Here is an 18,815-nt window from a genome sequence, read left to right on the forward strand (position 1 = left end):
ATCTTGATTTTATTGGTACAGATTCGCGTGCTCTATTTAATTATAAAACTATCCATTTTTGTTGTTTGAAATTAATTTTTTTTTCAATTTTTCATTATTTTTTTACTTATTACACATTACTTACTCTTTTATTTATAACGGTTCAATTAAATTATAGTAAATCATTTGAAGGTTGTAGGCACTAATAGTTGTTGACAGATAAAATGTTGTTTTAATCGCATATGGCAACACACACATACATATGTATATGCAATTAGCGCCACCTGTATTAATTTATATAACATGCACGTGATCTATCTAAGCCCCAATCACAAATTATTGCGGCAATCAAATTTTAAATGAAAGTCAATCAAATTCAAAATTCAGGCAGCAACCCTGGTAAAAAAAATTTGGCGGATTATGTCATAATATGCCATAATATGCCATAGAATGACAGGATAATCATGGCATAATATGACATAATCTGTCATTATTGTTTTCCAGAATTTGTTGGAAAATGCCGGAATTTCTAAGGTATTTGGACTTCTGACAAATTCTGACAAGATTTTTTTTAGAAGATTATGACATAATCCGCCAACTTTTTATAGCATTTTATGGCACATTATGTCATAATAATATGACATAATCAGCCAACTTTTATGTCATTTTATGGTATCTGGAGAATTTTTTATTAAACATTATAATTTACGTATTTCTCATTTTTATTTCTTTCAAACAATTACGGGAAAAATTGGTTATTTAAATTATTTTAGTATTATACCCTGGTAAAAAAAACCTTGCAGATTCTGTTAGATTCTGCAAGATTAATCGAATTCGACAAAAAATGACAAAATCAATCAATTTTAATAATTTGATTTTTTTGAATTAATACAATTGATTAGGAGACATCAAATCGTCATCGAATTATTGTCTGTTGAAATTCATTCTTTTATAGAGCATTTATCGTTATTTTACGTTAGTTGTTATTCAAAGATTCTCACATATGCTCTTGTCGGAGTTAATTCACATATATCGGAACTGAGATATCGATACTTATAAAAATTTAAAAAACATACTAAAGTTTAAAAAATCTGCAACGCTTCGAGATTGAAGTTTCTTGATACCTTACCATGATGTTTATAATAACTACAATAATTCATCCAGGATTTTTTTTTTTTTTAGAATTTCCTGGTGAAAGTAGTCTGGCAGATTCTTACCGATTCTCACAGATTCTTACAGATTTAGACCGGTTTTTGGAACAACTGTCATATTCTTGCAGATTCTGTGAATTTTGTCGGAATATGGCATACTCTGACATATTATGACATAATCCGCCAAATTATTTTCACCAGGGAAGTTTGAAAATTATCAACTGCCGCCATGACACCAATGCTTTTTTTATTTAACTAGCGCCCTCGCTGGCCGCTTCAGTTGTTTCTATATGCCTAATGCCAATGACACGTTATCATATGGTGTGAATAACAAAAAAAAAAAAAAACAATGAAATTTTTAATTAGAGAAAAAATTATTTTACAAATAGTATTTGACGAAGCCGAATAAAATGCGTGAGACCAGCCCATGGAAACGAAACCGTTTGAAAATACTCATTGGAAGCCTCTTTATTTGTACTAATTTTGAATAATTTGCTACAATTGTTTCATTTACACCTTATTGAAGGGTAGAGGACGAGTTAATTTTTTGTGTAGTTGACTCAAAATCATGAAAATTAAATTGAATTAATTAATTAAATTAATGGTTTGTGAGGTGTAGATTCCTCACTTTACTTATTTTATAATTTAATTTAATTTCAAACAGTAATTTAAAAGATAGACACGAAATTTATATTTAATATTAATAATAATGAAACAATTTATTTAACAATTAGACTATAATAATTTAACGAGACACAATATGTATATTAGGGTGTTTTTTTTTTTTCGATATTTTTTTTTCTCTTCACCCATCTTTATACAAGTTCATACAACTCTAAATCATGCCCAGAAAAAATTTGAACTCAATTGAAAAATATTTAGAGGTGGTTCAGGAGTCATTTGTTTTTTCCATTTGATTAACATGGGGTTAATACACTTCATTCACTATTTTGATCATGGAGGCTTTAATTTTCGACCGTTCAAGTTCACGTTGGTCTCATTTGATAGAGTATTAAATTCTATAGCATATAATATTCATAGTTTTGATCATTTACAATTAAAAAAAATAGTGAAATAATGCTTCAAAAAGGTAGTATTTACAATTTTTCTGAAAAAAAAAATTGTAAATGATCAAAACTATGAATATTATATGCTATAAAATTTAATACTCTATAAAATAAGACCAACGCGAACTTGAACGGTCAAAAATTAAAGCCTCCATATTCAAAATGGTGAATGAAGTGTATTAAACCCATGTTAATCAAATGGAAAAAACAAATGACCCCTGAACCACCTCTAAATATTTTTCAATTGAGTTCAAATTTTTTCTGGGCATGATTTAGAGCTGTATAAACTTGTATGAAGATGGGTAAAGAGAAAAAAAAATATCGAAAAAAAAAAAACACCCTAATGTATATATTATTGGTCGTAAGGTGGCATAGCCACATCACCAATACAAATTTATAAGTATAGTTCCGACACACCGTTTGGCTTGGTGGCCGGACTAGAAGCGAAGAGAGCAGAGTCTCAAGCAACAAGACAGAGTGAGGATTCTCGTACCCACACATAGATACATAGCTAACACCTCACTGACTATGTCACATGACATGCCAGTGTGGTGGGAGACATCAAATATTCTATCTCGCTACAGTACCCCCCTATTATGTTTATTTTTTGTCATACAATTGAAAAAATAGACATAATACAATTACTCAATATTTGATGACTCCAAAACAAAACTTACAAATACATACAAAATTACACATAAAATATTCAACATAATAACAAACAATATTAGAAATTACAAAATTACAATTTCTTAATGACCATTAAATAAAATTAAATTATTTTTCTTTTAAAATTAAAATTGACCTTAAAAATATTCAACATAATAATAAGTAAAATTAAAATTTAAAAATTTATATCAGTCATTTTTTTTTTTTTAAATTAAAATTATCTTGTTTAAAATTTGACCTTGAGTCTTTAAAATTTAAAACTAATATATAAATTATTAATTAAATTATTTATAAAAAGGATATAATATATATTTATAATTTTTATAAAATTCTGATGAATTTGCGCCACCCCTTGAATATTCCCAGCATATTGTAGAAGTAGCATCCACCATAGTATAATTTGGCCTTGAGCGTTTCTACATGGCATATATTTGAATGCGCCATTGAAGCTCACATATACATACAGTGATTATCATGTCACCTGGTCCTTGGCACGAGGCAAATGACAATAGCCAACTTGATTTCCCATCTCCATTACTTAATTGACAATCCAAGACATATATATCACACATGTCCCATTGACCATAATATTTTTTCCTGCCTCCAAATTTACCATCATGCTTGGACTTATTGAAGTGCCTATCATTATCATTTATTAAATGCAAACAATTTAATTTTATTTTGCATTTAATTTTATCATCATTTATCATTTTGGTATTTACCAATTTTGATTTTATTTTATTTTTATGCTTATTTTTTGCACAATCTATTTTGTATTGTTGACCAGTATTTATTTTTTCAATATTATTATTCATGACCTTGAAATGAATTTTCTTTTCACTGACATTTAAATTATTATTATTACTATTATTTTTACACATATTATTATCACAAATTACTTGGTGACAATTATTTATTTTATCAACACAATTGTTGTGATTTTTATGCACAATATTTAATTCATTTCCATGGTAATTATTTGTTTTTTCAGTGTATTCATTGTGAATATTATTCACAACATTTATTAATTTATTTTTATTATCAACAATCTGTGCTGGATTTTGTTGATCACAAATTATTATATCACTGTGACTGTTGTGATTTTCATGTATGACGATGATTTTATCTTTATTTTTACATACATTATCAACACTTTTATTTTCACATATGTTATCAACAAAATTCAGTTTATTTTGTTGATAACAATTTATTTTATCATTTTGATTGTTGTGGTTATTCATCACAACATTGAATTTATTCTTATCTTGATTATCAACAACCATTGCTTGATTTTGTTGATCACAACTTATTTTATCACCATGATCAGCATCTTTTGAAGAGTCACCCCCCTGCTGATCATTTATTTTATTCATAATTTTTTCTTTTACTTCTTTCTCTACTTCTTGTATAATATTATCAACTAATTTTTTAAGTTCTATACCACCATTTGTCCGGTGATATTCTTCATCATATACCTCTCGATTCATGTTGCATCGCATGAATTTTGATATATCAACATGTGCTCCATGCAACTACAACATGATCTCTGAACATATTTTGTGAATTAATTCCAGTCCATTTATAGAAACTGTGACACATTTTACTTGTTTTATAAATTCAACTATTGTTTCATTGAATCTTTCAATATTTATTGTTCTATCCATTATCTCAATTAATTCTTCAATGACCTCAATTTTTTTAAATATTGTATATAGACTTTGAACATCAGCCTTTCCAATTATCATTGGCTTCCATGTTGGCCACATGTTCACTACCAATGATATTAATTTTTCCATTTTATGTTATTTTTTATATTTTACGCGAACAATTATTTCAATATTTCAATTATTATATTATCAATTATTTAAAATCATATATTATTTGAATGAAAATATTTTGTTTAATTTTCATGTATTTTTTATCATACAGTACATTTATTATTATTATTTTCTGATGAAATCAGGCGTGCCCAACGCTTGGTTGCCACGTGTATCCAGATTTTATTATTATTTTTATTTTTCTGATGAAATTTCCACAAATATGGCGTGTTCAACACTTCGTTGCCACGTATATACAAATTATTATTATTTTTATTTACTCACAAGATTTGTTGATTTTTCTCCAATTTATATGCAAAAATTTTTCTCAACAATTTTTATTTTTAATTTAATGTAATGTATTTTATGCTTTTTATAACTTTGCACATCAATACTTCTCTTCTCACACTCGTGATTGAGATTATAATTTTGAGCCAATTATATGTACTCACGACTGAATTTTCACAATTTTATCAATTTCTTTCTTTTATCAAATATTTATCTTTCTTTTTCTTTCTTTTTCTCACCTCGTGGTATGAGCTGTTAGTTGGAAACCCAATTATGAAATTTGGTCACAACTAAAATTTATAGTTATTAATTTATATAAATTATTACTCTTTTTTTCACCGCGTGGTTTGTGCCGCTAGTTGGGAGCCAATTGTGAGGTGTAGATTCCTCTCTTTACTTATTTTATAATTTAATTTAATTTCAAACAGTAATTTAAAAGATAGACACGAAATTTATATTTGATATTAATAATAATGAAACAATTTATTTAACAATTAGACTATAATAATTTAACGAGACACAATATGTATATATTATTGGTCGTGAGGTGGCATAGCCACATCACCAATACAAATTTATAAGTATAGTTCCGACACACCGTTTGGCTTGGTGGCCGGACTAGAAGCGAAGAGAGCAGAGTCTCAAGCAACAAGACAGAGTGAGGATTCTCGTACCCACACATAGATACATAGCTAACACCTCACTGACTATGTCACATGACATGCCAGTGTGGTGGGAGACATCAAATATTCTATCTCGCTACAGGTTAAATCGTTTAATTTCACTAAGAGAATTAAAAAATGGAATATTATTGAAAATAACTTTATAATCACGGGGTAACACCGCCAGAAAGCGCTCTAACGCTCTAAATATTCTCGTGATAGCATGTGAACTTAACAGGGAAACAACGAAGAATTCACGGGATAGTACATTAAAAAGATAAGTTTATTTCTTGAATACAATGTCGTAGTTTTCACGGGGTATCCCGTGAAAATTTGTACGTGTCACGTTAAATTAGAAAACAAATTTTGTTTTGACTCTATAAACAAAGTGACTTTCACGGGATGCACTGTTGATTATTCTACTTTACTCCATTATTTTTTCTTAAAATTGAAGTAATTTTCAGGGGGTATCCCGTGGAAATTTTTATGTGTCACGTTAAATTAAAAAACGAGAAAAAAAATTCAACAAGATAGTAATTCATATTGATGTCGATGTCTGTGGTATAGTATCGAGGATGACTTATTATTTTACAAGAATTTTTTCCTAACCGGGTTCGAACCTACAACTACCTAACTACTAAACCTAAGACCTAACACGCGAGACCATTTTTACAAGCTGTACGTGTATAAAATTCAGTTCCCATAAACATGACCGATTCTTTTTCACGTAAATACCACGTGAAGATAAAAAAAAAAAACAAAAAAAAGGAGAAACTCAAAAACAACGTGGTTATCCCGTGATAATAAATTAAAACATTTTTATGCGGTTACCCTGTCATGTTTGTCCTCAGACATTTAAATTTATTTGAAAAAATTGCATTAATCTTAATTGTTTAACAAATAAATGAAATACCAAGAAAAAGCAGTAGTTGAAAAAATGTTGCTAAGGAATCAATGTTGCCAAAAAAATTATATCCTTGAAACATAATTTCTTGGCAACCTCAATTCCTGAGCTACATCTTTTCCTTAGCTACTGCTTTTCCTTGGACATTTGTATTTTCAAAAAATAAATTTACATGTATTTTATTCATAAAATAAATAAAAATGTCCGAGGAAAAGCAGTAGCTAAGAAAAATGTAGCTAAGGAATTGAGGTTGCCGAAGAATTATATTTTAAGCAACATAATTCCCTTCAAACATAATTTTTTAGCAACCTTAATTCCTTAGCTACATTTTTTCCTTAGCTACTGCTTCTCCTTGGAAATTTTTATTTATTTTATAAATAAAATACATGTAAATTTATTTTTTAAAAATTCAAATGTCTAAGGAAAAGCAGTAGCTGAGAAAAAGATGTAGCTAAGGAATTGAGATTGCCAAAAATTTATGTTTGAAGAGAATTATGTTGCTTAAAATATAACTTTTTCGCAACCTCAATTCCTTAGCTTCATTCTTTCCTTAGCTACTGCTTTTCCTTGCACAATTGTATTTAAAAAAAAAAAAATTAACAGGTATTTTATTTATAAAATAAATAAAAATGTCCAAGGAAAAGCAGTAGCTAAGGAAAAGATGTAGCTAAGGAATTGAGGTTGCCAAGGAATTATATTTTAAGCAACATTATTTCCTTGAAACATAATTATTTGGCAACTTCAATTCCTTAGCTACATTTTTTCCTTAGCTATTGCTTTTCCTTGGACATTTTTATTTTTTAAAAATAAAATTACATGTATATAATTCATTTCATAAATAAAAATTACATTGACAAGACGTAGCTAAAGAAAAGACGAAGTCAAAAAAAGTATAAATTCCCCTTTATATAAATTCATTAAAATCAATTCAAATATTTCGTCTTATTCTCCAATTAGCTATTCGCTATAGCTCGTTAATTAAAATCTATTTTGTAATGTAATAAATTTCATTATTCAATATTTTTAATTTTTTAATTATATTCTTGTATATTCATTTTTAACTATTTTACTTATCGTTGAAAAAGTCTGTTATTCTGCATTGATTGAAAGTCATTCTTAATAAAGATAAAGTTTTTCTCATTTGCACGTTGGCGTGCGATAGCTTAGCGGATAAGACACTGCCACTTAAAAGATAGGTTTAGGTAGGTTCGAGTCAAGATCAGGACATCGAGATACAAAAAAAAAAAAAAAAAATATACATGTATATTGTATATATGTTGTCACAATTTGTTAAATTCTAAAAATTATTTTTTTTTTGATTCCTTTAACGGTAACCTCGAGATTTTTTCAGTGCGCTACTGATAAAATGTCATTGTTTACAAGACTCAACGGAGCCGAACTATTCTAAGGGGCTACCCCGAGATTATGTCGTTGGACCATTACAGAAACTAAGTGGTGGCAACAAATTCCGCCGACTCGAGGTTACACTGACATTTTATAAAAAATCACATTTTGATAATATATCGAAAATTCTCTCCATATAGGAATGTTCACTGCGCAAACTTAATGTACTTTTCTTTCTACATACATATATTTTTTTTCGATTAAAATGACTAAAAAATAATAATAAAAACGATCAAATGATATAAATTAATCAACAATAGTATTTATTTATTAATTTTCATCATTTTTTTCGTTTTTGATTTGCTCTTGTTTTGCTATTGATTTGCTTTTGATTTTAGTGGTAGGTTTTCATAAATCATCGCTATAGAAATTATTATAATAATAAAAGATGATTTACGTAAAAGTAATGTGTCTAAAGTGTAAATAAATTATTTTACTATTTTATCATCTTATTTATTAGTTCATATTATAATTAGAGGTTCTATAATATTAATTTCAAGTTGCTCTCTAATACACTGAGAAAAAAAACTTCTGACATTTAGAAATAAACTTCTTGGCAAAAAAATTTTTGAAGGAAGAAATAATTTTTTTTTTTTATAAATTATAATTGTTTTGTAAGGAGAAAAAAAAAAAGTCTTGAAATAATCGGAGTTTGTTCATTTCATACAGATGGCGTTTTGTGTCGAACGATAGATCGTTTTCATCAAGAAAAAAACTTCTAAAAAGCATCCCCACCACGCCTTGACAATAACACTACTACGTACCCTATAATAGACATTCTTGTTTCGAACGGCAGGGGGTATTTTTTAAGAAATAAACTTCTAAAGTTATGCCACGTGGTGTTTTCATTCAAACGGTGGCTGTTTGTAAAAAAACAATCGTCATTTATTTAAAACGATGTAATGATTGTTTCAAATGACAGATGACTCAATATACCCTGGTGAAAATAATATGGCGGATTATGTCGTAATATGCCATAATATGCCATCAAATGACAGGAAAATTATGGCATATTATGACATATTATGGCATAATATGACATAATCTGACATCTTCTGTCATTATTACTTTTCAGAATTTGTCGGAAAATGCCGGAATTTCTAAGGTTATTTGGACTTCCGACAAATTCCGACAAATTCTTACAAGATTTTTTTTTGGGGATTATCCCATATTATGTCATATTATGACATAATGCGCCATTTTTTAACGTCAATTTATGGTATTTTATGTCATAATATGACATAATTTACCAACTTTTTATGGCATATTATGCCATAATATGACATAATCCGCCAACTTTTTATAGCAATTTATGGCACATTATGTCATAATATGGCATAATCCGCCGCAACTTTTATGGCATTTTATGGCATCTGGCGAATTTCTCATATTTATTAAACATAACTATTTACGCATTATTCATTTTTACTTCTTTCAAACAATTACGGGAAACATTGATTCTTTAAATTTTTGTATTATTATATCGTCATATTTTTTGGATATGAATATGATGGATCCATATCGTACATATAAGCACTAGTTGTGAGATATGACCACATGCGAGAAACTTCGAAAAGCAATGTACAAGAAGAAATGTAAAAAAAATGGTATCACTCGAAAAATTTCTTGCATAATAATTTAATAACAAAGTCACATAATTAAAACAACGACGTGACCGAGAAAAAAATATTATTTACTAAAAAAACTATTATCAAAATGATTTTGCCATTACAAACTTTTTAGTTGTCAGAATATGCCATATTCTGACATATTCTGACATATTCTTATATAATTTTTGGATGCCAGAATATGACATTTTCTGGCTTATGAATTTTGTCGGAATATGTCAGAATATGTCAGAATATGGCATATTCTTACATGATTTTTGGATGCCAGAATATGCCATTTTCTGGCAAATTGATTTTGTCGGAATATGGCATATTTTGTCATATTATGTCAGATTATGTCATATTATGCCATATTATGACATAATCCGCCAAATTATTTTCACCAGGGTAAACAATAAAAGTAATGAATTAAATAAATTATAATTTGTTACAAACAAAAAAGCCTTTTCAAGGAATTAATTTTTTTGTTTAATACAAACGATTTATTTTTCTAATCAAACTAATGATAGGGGAAAGCGGGGCAAAATGGAACACTTAAGGAAAAAATATAAATCGATGTGTGACAATAGTATTTTCCGATTAGTTTTTTTCACTTATTAATAAAAAAAACATAAATAATTTTTAAAAATTAAAAAAAAAAATTATTATTATAAATTTATTTATCGTTGTTTAATAAAATGTAATATTAATCACAAAAATTAACTTTTTTTTATTTCTCTTCATTTATAATTACGAACAATTGCTTTTAAATTAATTTATCACTATTTTTCTCGACGAACAAAAAAAAACATAAAAAATAATTTTCTTTGTTCTCAAAAAAAATGCTCAAAAAATTTTCTAAAAATTTTTTTTTTTATTGCATCTATTTTCTTCCGGCTTTTTTAATCGAAGAGTGACGAAAAAATGAAAAAAAATGTGAGTCAAAATATTTTTTTGGGTGTCCCATTTTGCCCCGCCGTTCCATTTTGCCCCGCTTTCCCCTATGTTGAAAATGTGACGAAAAAAAAAAAAAAAAATTATTTTTTTTTCGTGGTTAATTATTTATTTTGTTGTTAACTCAATCAATTTTCAGGTGATTGATTTTTTTTTTTTTTTTTTTTTTTTCCTAAACTAAATATCTAAAGACGGGGATCGAACCGAGAACCTTTGGGGCGAGAGGCGAGCGCGTTATCCGATTGACCGCGAGATCGAACGTAGAAATCGAAAATTAATTCTGATACATAAAGAACTTTGGAATTGACAGAAATATTAATTTTTTTCTTCAAATAATAACTTGTTACTATTTAATTAATTAACTTATTAACATATTTTCTTTCAAATAAATGATATTCAATTACAATTATTTGATGAATTAAAAAATAAAGTTTAATATTTTTTTTTTTAAAAAAAAACATTATTTTTCCGGGTCTAAGTCGTCATAACTTTGTTAATAATTAATAAATCGACTTGAAACTTGGCACATAGTTTTGTTATAGTTTAGCGATAATAAAAATGACATTAACAATATTATTCACTTGTATTTATTAATTTATTGAGTAATGCCTGTCGGAAAATACGTTTTTCGAAATTTAAGATCAAAAAGTGTCGAGAAAATTTTAGATTTAAAAAACTTGTCAGTGGCAACATTGTTCATCTATATATCAAGAAGTTTTTCTCAAATTTTCAAATTGTTTTAACAATAATTAACCAAGTTATTAACCAATTAACAAAGTGTGGGCTGCCGCTGCCAATATGAGAGTGCGCATACGTTTGCTACGAACCTACGATCGTAGCGGAAGCTTACACTTTGTTAATTGATTAATAACTTGGTTAATTATTGCTGAAAAAATTTGAAAATTTGAGAAAAACTTCTTGATATATAGATGAACAATGTTGCCATTTAGTTTTATATTTTTGTATTTAGTATTTATTATCAAACTTGATTTTTTTTAATTGGAATATGATTTAATTTTTCTTCTTAAATGTCGTGCTTTATGAGAACAGAAATTTTCGTCCCGTCATGTACATGTGCTCGTGGCTCGGTGGGAAAATCGTTGGGTTTAAGATATCGTGGTTTGCGCCGGTCAAGGGTTCGTTCCCCCTCATAGGTCATTAGTTTAGGAAAAAAAAATATGGTTTACAAAGTAAAGTTGCACTGTACTTCTGGTAATTAACAAAAGTAATGTTAAATAAATAATTTTTTTATTTATTCAAATCAGTAGTAATTTACTTCTTGAATTGAATCTAATTTTGACTTGATAGAAATCTTTTTGTTCTCAATTTAAGACACAACTTGATTATTTCCAAGAAGTCTTGTTCTAAAATTTAGAACTGTTGTTCTTGAAATGAGAACAAAGATTTTTTTTAAGAAGCATGCGTCTCAATTCAAGGCCATTCTAGATTATTTCCAAGAAGCCTTGTTCTAAAATTTAGAACTGTTGTTCATGAAGTGAGAACAAAAAGATTTTTTTAAGAAGTATGCGTCTCAATTGAAGACCTTTTTAGCATTTATTTCAAGAAGTTTTATTATCATTACAAGGATAATTTTTCTTTTTTCAAATCTATTTTAGGTTCATTTCAAATCTAAATCTGTCATGTTTCAAGAATTTTTTCGTCTTTTAACAAGAAGTTTTCTATTCATAACAAGAACTTTTTTTCTTCTTTCAAATCTCAAAATTTCCTAGAACTAAAATTCTATTTTCAAGAAGTTTCGTTATCAAATATAGAATTTTTTTTTTTACAGTGAATTCAAATTCATGGTTTGGAAGTTTATTGATAAATGATATTAAAGAAAAACTTAAAAAACAAATTAAAAAATAAATATTATAACACGTGCAACGAAGTTTTATATAATTCATATAAAATTATTATCGATTATTATATTATTATAATTTATATTACTTTCATATTATTAGATTGATATATCTAACATTATACATATGTTGCAGTAATCTATTTTCTTTTAATTATAACATGTTGTGGAGTTTGACAATATGATGATATTGCTTTGATTTAAATGTATATTTTTTCCGACATTATCGCAATAACACGATATTTTATCGATTATCGTCAGTCAAATATCGTATTGTGTCGTGACGACGATACGTTAAAAAATGGTATTATCGTATTGTCTTGTCGCGATATTATCGATTATCGCGGCATCTCTAGTTATGAATAAATAACCGTTCACGTAGAGTTGGGTTGTTAAACGCTGAATTCATAAAATCGTGTAATTAACAGAAGAAAAATGATTATCATTACTCAAAATCTAATTGGCAAAATGTTTAATCAATAAACTTACCGGTTTAATTTGTATTTTATGGTATCTGGAATTTTGTAATAATATTACCTATAGTTAGGTAATAATATTTAATAAAAGGAAGCAAACAAAAATAATTTTTTTTTATTCTTAAAATTAAAAATAAATAAGTATAGTTACCAAGTATGTAAAATTGGACCAGCCATGAAATAACCATAGAGAATATATCGCTGAATTACTTGCCAATCATAATTTTCAAGTATTTTCATAATATCAATTTTTTCATTTTCATTTGTTTCATAATGTTTTATTTTCAATGTTCCAGATGGCATTCGACTGTTTGTATTTTCCAACATTAAATTTTGTGCCTAATGGAAAACAATTGTATATCAATAAATAATTTGGCAGCATGAAAATCATTTGAAAAATATATATTTAAATTTTATTTACAATTTCTCTTTGCTGATATGTCTGTTGTAAAAATTCAGCACAAATATAAAATGATCCATAAACCATGGAATTTATAATGATTGGTTTTCCTTTAAAAAATGCAAAAATTTGCCTTGACATGGACATTTTGATATTTATTAATACTTCTGATACTATCAAAAAATTGACAAACTTGTTGAACTTTTCACCTCGTTCTTACTCTTAAGAAAATCAAAAAGAACCAAAATATGTAATAGTACAGACAAAAAAGTAATCGAGATCATACAAGAATTTAATAGAATTTAAAGTGATTAAGTAGATGAAATCGAATTTTTAAATAAACAATAATTAACGGTCATACTCGAGTGATGATCTCAATAAATGTCAGAACAAAATTTACTCATATCTGTTTTACAACAGCATTGCAACAGTATCACTCGTCAACTAAATACTTTTTTATGAAAAAAAGTTGTCGATGTGTCTAGGAATATTCTTAACATGAATTTATAGTCCAGTAGAATCTACTTGATACTCGACAAATGAATAAACATCAATATAGGGGTCCCTTAATAGGGTCTAATTTAACATGTAATTTGTCGTTTAAACTTATCATTACTCATATAGACAAAAAGTTTCAAAACAGCATTAACTATGAACATAGTATTTAAACAAGTATATTAAATAATGTCGGTTGAATTAGTATTAATTTTTTCAGATAGTAATTTTAAAATTGATGAAGGTTTGGATATCTGTATATATTCCCTGGTGGAAATAAGTTAAATTTCAACCGATTTTAAAAAATTTTACAAAATTTTTTTAAAATGTGTTTAAATTCCCTGGTGGAAATAATTTCTCCAGAAATCTCCGGAACGCTCCAGACTTTTCCGGATTATTCAGAATTTTTCCGGAGTATTCCGGAATGGCTCTAGATTATTCCGGAATTGGCTCACTTTGAAAAAACATAGAGAAATTCGTAGCATTTTAAAAATACTCGACTTACTAAGTACAATGAAAGATAATAAACGAATAAAACATTTTCGTCAAAAATTAAATATTGTTGTATCAAAAAACTGATAAATGTTATGAATAATACACTTTTTGAGCTGTCTGGAATTTTGATGGGCCAATTCCGGAGTTTATTGAGTGTTCTGGAGTTTTACGGAGTGATTCCGGAGTTTTACAGAGTGTTTCCGGAATTTCACGGAGGGATTCCGGAATTTTACGTAAAATTTTCAGAATTTGACGGAATATTTCCGGAGAAATTATTTCCACCAGGGTTTGCCAGTTTTGATAATTAATAACAGAATCTGTTACTTCTGTTAAATTCCAAGAGATTTTAAGATATTTCAAGAGAATTTTCAAGATTTTTAATAATTCCAAAAAAAAGTAACAGATTTTGCCAAATTTTCATAAAAAAAAGGTAACAATATTTAACACTTTTCGGTAGACATTTCATTGCCAAGAACTATTAAATTTTATTAAAAAGTAACAGTTTTCAACAGATTTTCATAAACTTTGAAAAGCTGAATAAAATTTAATTATATAATAAACATTAATGAATTCTTGAGTGACACCACGATGGTTGATATGATAATGTCTTGGAGTTTCCCATGTGAGTCCCGAGTTCAAGTTCTCGTAGCTATCGTATATTTATGTTAAATAAATTCAGTTTTATCAAAACGAAAGAAAATCTCAATGTTACAATTGAACGTGTCAAGTTTTAACAAATTTTGTTAAAAGTTATCACTTTTTGATGATAAATAACAGACATGTTCCAAATGGCGGACAAATTTCAACAAAATTAAAGAAATACAAGTACCAAATTTCAACAAATTTTATAAAAAAGGTTCCAGTTAAAATTTTTTCTGGGATCAATCTTATTAGCAGCTCATGAAACGAACGTCTAAGAGATAACTGAAACAAGAATTGAGGTCAGAGTTGGATTAAAATAAAAATTATTTTTTCCGTCTGAGTTTTAAATTGTAATATTTCTGAAAAATTATCACATTTATTAATTTAATTTTCATACAATTGAAACGAAATTTTTTGAAATATCATTGACACGGTGGTTAATTTTTTATATACTTTGATATTCGACAAGAAGTTTCAGTTTGTAGCCAATTGAGCCAATTGTCAGTAATATTTTTTTCTAAAGTTATTTCTTTGAAATACTTACTGCGACTGATCTGGAAAATAAATCGAAAAAAAAAGACATTTTTTATATAAAAAAAAAATAATGTTGAACAAAAGGTGAAGTTAGTTAAAATCTTACCTCGGCAAATCCAAGCTTAGTAAACATTTTTATACTTTTTTCATTATCAATTTTTATTTTTGCAGTATATTTTAAAACCCCGAGTTCCTTGATACCTAGAAAAATTTATACCTTTCAGTCATAAAGTCTACAAAAATGAATACAAAAATAATGAAATTTGATAAATAAACTTGAAAAATAACATGAAAAAATAATTTTACCATAATAAAGCATGGTCGTAATAGCTTGCCAGCCTAATTTACGGCCCCTCGCTTTTTCTTCCGCAATCATAATCTCACACTCAGCTGAATGATCATCATAAAGTTCATTGAAATATAAATTAGTATCCCCAATCATTGATTCAACTTCATCGTTAGTTGTAACGAAAGTCTTTTCATCTAAAATTATGAACGTACATTCTGTGACAAAAGAAAATTTGTATCATGTATCATACTCTTTCAATTCGATTAATGTAACTTTTGTTGATTTGATTAAATATACTTTTTTTATCAGCAACCCAAGATTTTTGCATTTTGTATTCTTCCTCAAGAGTTAGGGGCTCTGAACCAGTTAAATGCTGTAACTCTGTTGATTTCATCCATCCGTGATATCTATATATGACATAAAAATTCATTAGAAATTAAAGAACAAATTTTCACAAATTATGAAGTTATATAAACAAAGAGTTAGACATCTTAACTCATATAATATGATCATGAGAATACTGGATTTCGAACTAGTTTCATTCAGCGAACAAAAAATAATAATAATAAAACTCGCCTTTTAACATGTTTTTCTTGATATGGAACAAGTATAACATTATCACAATAAATGCATGTGTCAAAATGTTTATCCATTAAAATAAGAAAAAAATTAAATTAAATTGAAGGATAATATTCGTTTGAATTGTCCAGTTGTTTTAGCCAATGGATAGAATAGAGAAAGGCTGGCAGAAGGAGATCACAACAATTACATAGAGTGAAACCGGCAGAAGAATCTAGTAGGGCACCGTTCAGGGGTAAGTTCCGTGAAGACTAGAGAACTTTCTCAGTTGGCTCGTGATCTCGAAGATGGCGGATATCAGTGTTATATATACTTTTTTTTTGGTGGCAGCCTTGACTTTGGCGGTGGACAGTTGGCCGTAGGCCACTTGGCCGAGAGGGTAACAACGACAAAAGTGATAAATTTCTCTATGCAATATTCCAGGCTTTACAGTTTACGATAATGTGTGGTACGAGCTATGTGACAATAACAAACAATCACAACAAGACACAAGTCAATTTTCTTTTTATTTCGGTTTGATATAAACATTGAACAGTAATCCATCCAAATCAAGGTCTCTAGAATGTCCCAATATACAGGTCATCCGAAGTAAAATCGTCGATATCCCCAATATGGCGGAGCCGCGCAAATTCAAACTGCTACGGCGTCAAGTTATATGAATTGCAGTCACAAAATAAATCATTAAATTTTTTTTTTTGCATCTGTAATCATCATAAATGATCAATATAATAATATGAAATAAAATAATACTAAGAATATTAATGTTTATAAAATATTATTGAATAAAATAACCTGAACGAATTTTTTTTTTTTTTTCTTAGAAATAAAATATAATTATGATAGTATATTAATTTAACTTTGTCTATTTGAATATAGGAGTACTAATATTATCACACAAATTGTATTTATAACTAAATATCAAGTATCTATAATTAACAAATTCAATTCAATTGAACGTCAGACAATGTCAAATATAAACATTGATAAACATGTGTGAATGTGTGTGACTATCCCATGGAGTTTAACATACACCTCCATGGACTATCCACGCATACATACGTACCTATCTTGTGTACCTATACGCATGCACACAACTACTGATCCCCAATATGGGGTCTCAAATTCTAGCTTCGGATGACCTGTCTAAATCTAGTAACTCATCTAGGGACCTTGATCCAAATAATGCCATGTGCTAGTACTGCCACTACAAGAAACAGCTTTTTTCTATAAAATTTTGGTCGGTATTACAGGGCGAAATTGCAGAGCGAAAAAAAAATTTTTATTAAAGGAATGCACCCCTTAAGGCGTGTGGCCACTATCATAGTTTTTCGAACAAGTTCAACTGGTAGGATTACAACTGGTAGGTTACAACTGGTAGGATTATATGCTACCGGTAATCTACTGGTAGCTTACCAGTAACTACTACTGGTAGATAACTGGTAGCTCCTACCAGTAATTTAAACCAGTATATTACTGGAATTCTACTGGTAAATACTACCAGTAAGAACTACCAGTAATCTACCAGTAGAATTCCATTAAAAAATTACTGGTAGGAACTACCAGTAATCTACCAGTAAATTTCCGGTAAAAAATTACTGGTGTCAACTACCAGTAGTCTACTGGTAGATTACTGGTCAATCATTTTAATAAACCCGAAAGCCTCAGCTGTAGAGTATTTGCCGTAATAAATATCACGCTTGCTTGTAATAATATTATTGAATAAATTAATATTTTACGGCATACAGCTAAAGTATAAATGCAGCTAAAAAAATTTATTTTTTTTAAAAGAAAAATGTCCCAGAAGAAGATGTAGCTGAGGAATTAATGTTGCTTGAAACATGATTTTTCTAGCCACATTGATTCCTGAGCTACATTTTTCCCTTAGCTACTGGTTGTCCTATGAATAAATTCATTTATTTAATAAATAAAGTAAATGTAATTTAATTTTTGAAGGATAATAATGTCTAAGGAAAAGATGTAGCTAAGGAATTAAAGTTGCTTTAAACATAATTTTTCTGGCCACATTAATTTCTTAGCTATATCTTTTCCTTAGCTACATCTTTTCTTTGGGGATTTTATTTTCGAAAAATGAAATATTATATTTTTTAGTCATTACAAAAATAAAAATCGCAAGAACAAGCAGTAGCTAACGAAAAGATGTAGCTAAAAAATTAAGGTTGCCAAAAAATTATGTTTTAGGCAACATTAATTGCTTGAAAAATAATTTCTTGGCAACCTTAATTCCTTAGCTAAGGATGTAGCTAAGTAATTAAGGCTGCCAAAGAATTATGTTTCACGGGAACAATTCCTTAGTCACATTAATTCCTTAGCTACATCTTTTCCTTAGCTACTGCTTTTCCTTGGACATTTTTTATTTATTTTATAAATAAAATACATGTAAATTCATTGTTTAAAAATACAAAGTTCCAAAGAAAAGCAGTAGCTAAGGAAAAAATGTAGCTAAAGAATTGAGGCTGCCAAAGAATTATGTTTCAAGGAGATAATTCCTTAGTCACATTAATTCCTTAGCTACATCTTTTCCTTA

At 28.1% G+C, this 18,815-nt stretch overlaps 2 protein-coding genes across 5 annotated transcripts in view; both read right to left on the bottom strand.

The window, feature by feature from the left end:
• Window positions 1–14,623, bottom strand: part of LOC122849298 (mpv17-like protein) — a 41,697-nt gene extending 27,074 nt beyond the window's left edge. Inside the window, exons 1-3 of one of the 3 annotated variants that reach the window (XM_044147985.1) lie at window positions 13,598–14,623; window positions 13,258–13,457; window positions 12,988–13,175 (exon numbers count right to left, since the gene is read on the bottom strand). In XM_044147985.1, coding sequence (XP_044003920.1) covers window positions 12,988–13,175; window positions 13,258–13,383 — 314 coding nt within the window. In that variant the 5' untranslated portion in view covers window positions 13,384–13,457; window positions 13,598–14,623. Of the gene's footprint in view, window positions 1–12,987; window positions 13,176–13,257 lie in introns of all 3 variants that reach the window. The other 2 variants (XM_044147983.1, XM_044147984.1) reach the window with 2 other exon arrangements.
• Window positions 14,624–15,024: 401 nt separating this feature from the next.
• On the bottom strand, window positions 15,025–16,919 carry LOC122849299 (N-acetyltransferase 9-like protein). 2 transcript variants are annotated; one of them, XM_044147987.1, is made up of 6 exons: window positions 16,268–16,911; window positions 15,989–16,098; window positions 15,709–15,906; window positions 15,509–15,603; window positions 15,413–15,422; window positions 15,025–15,150 (listed from the first exon to the last, which is right to left on the bottom strand). In XM_044147987.1, the coding sequence occupies exons 1-6, from the start codon at window positions 16,342–16,344 to the stop codon at window positions 15,140–15,142; spliced, it is 501 nt and encodes a 166-aa protein (XP_044003922.1). In that variant the 5' UTR covers window positions 16,345–16,911; the 3' UTR covers window positions 15,025–15,139. The 2 variants fall into 2 exon arrangements, with proteins under 2 accessions (XP_044003922.1, XP_044003921.1); XM_044147986.1 differs by lacking the exon at window positions 15,025–15,150 and having other exon boundaries at window positions 15,215–15,422; window positions 16,268–16,919.
• Window positions 16,920–18,815: the final 1,896 nt, after the last annotated feature.

This window comes from Aphidius gifuensis, linkage group LG2 (assembly GCF_014905175.1).
Source record: "Aphidius gifuensis isolate YNYX2018 linkage group LG2, ASM1490517v1, whole genome shotgun sequence".
Classification (NCBI taxonomy): domain Eukaryota; kingdom Metazoa; phylum Arthropoda; class Insecta; order Hymenoptera; family Braconidae; genus Aphidius; species Aphidius gifuensis.

What these genes read in the sequence shown, in the direction of transcription:
- LOC122849299 (XM_044147986.1), bottom strand. Translation starts at nt 16,344, where the DNA reads ATGGATAAACATTTTGACACATGCATTTATTGTGATAATGTTATACTT. An exon ending in TACGACCATGCTTTATTATG is followed by an intron (nt 15,604 to 15,708) that starts GTAAAATTATTT and finishes AAATTTTTCTAG; the next exon opens with GTATCAAGGAACTCGGGGTT. An exon ending in CTAAGCTTGGATTTGCCGAG is followed by an intron (nt 15,423 to 15,508) that starts GTAAGATTTTAA and finishes TTTATTTTCCAG; the next exon opens with ATCAGTCGCAGTAAGTATTT.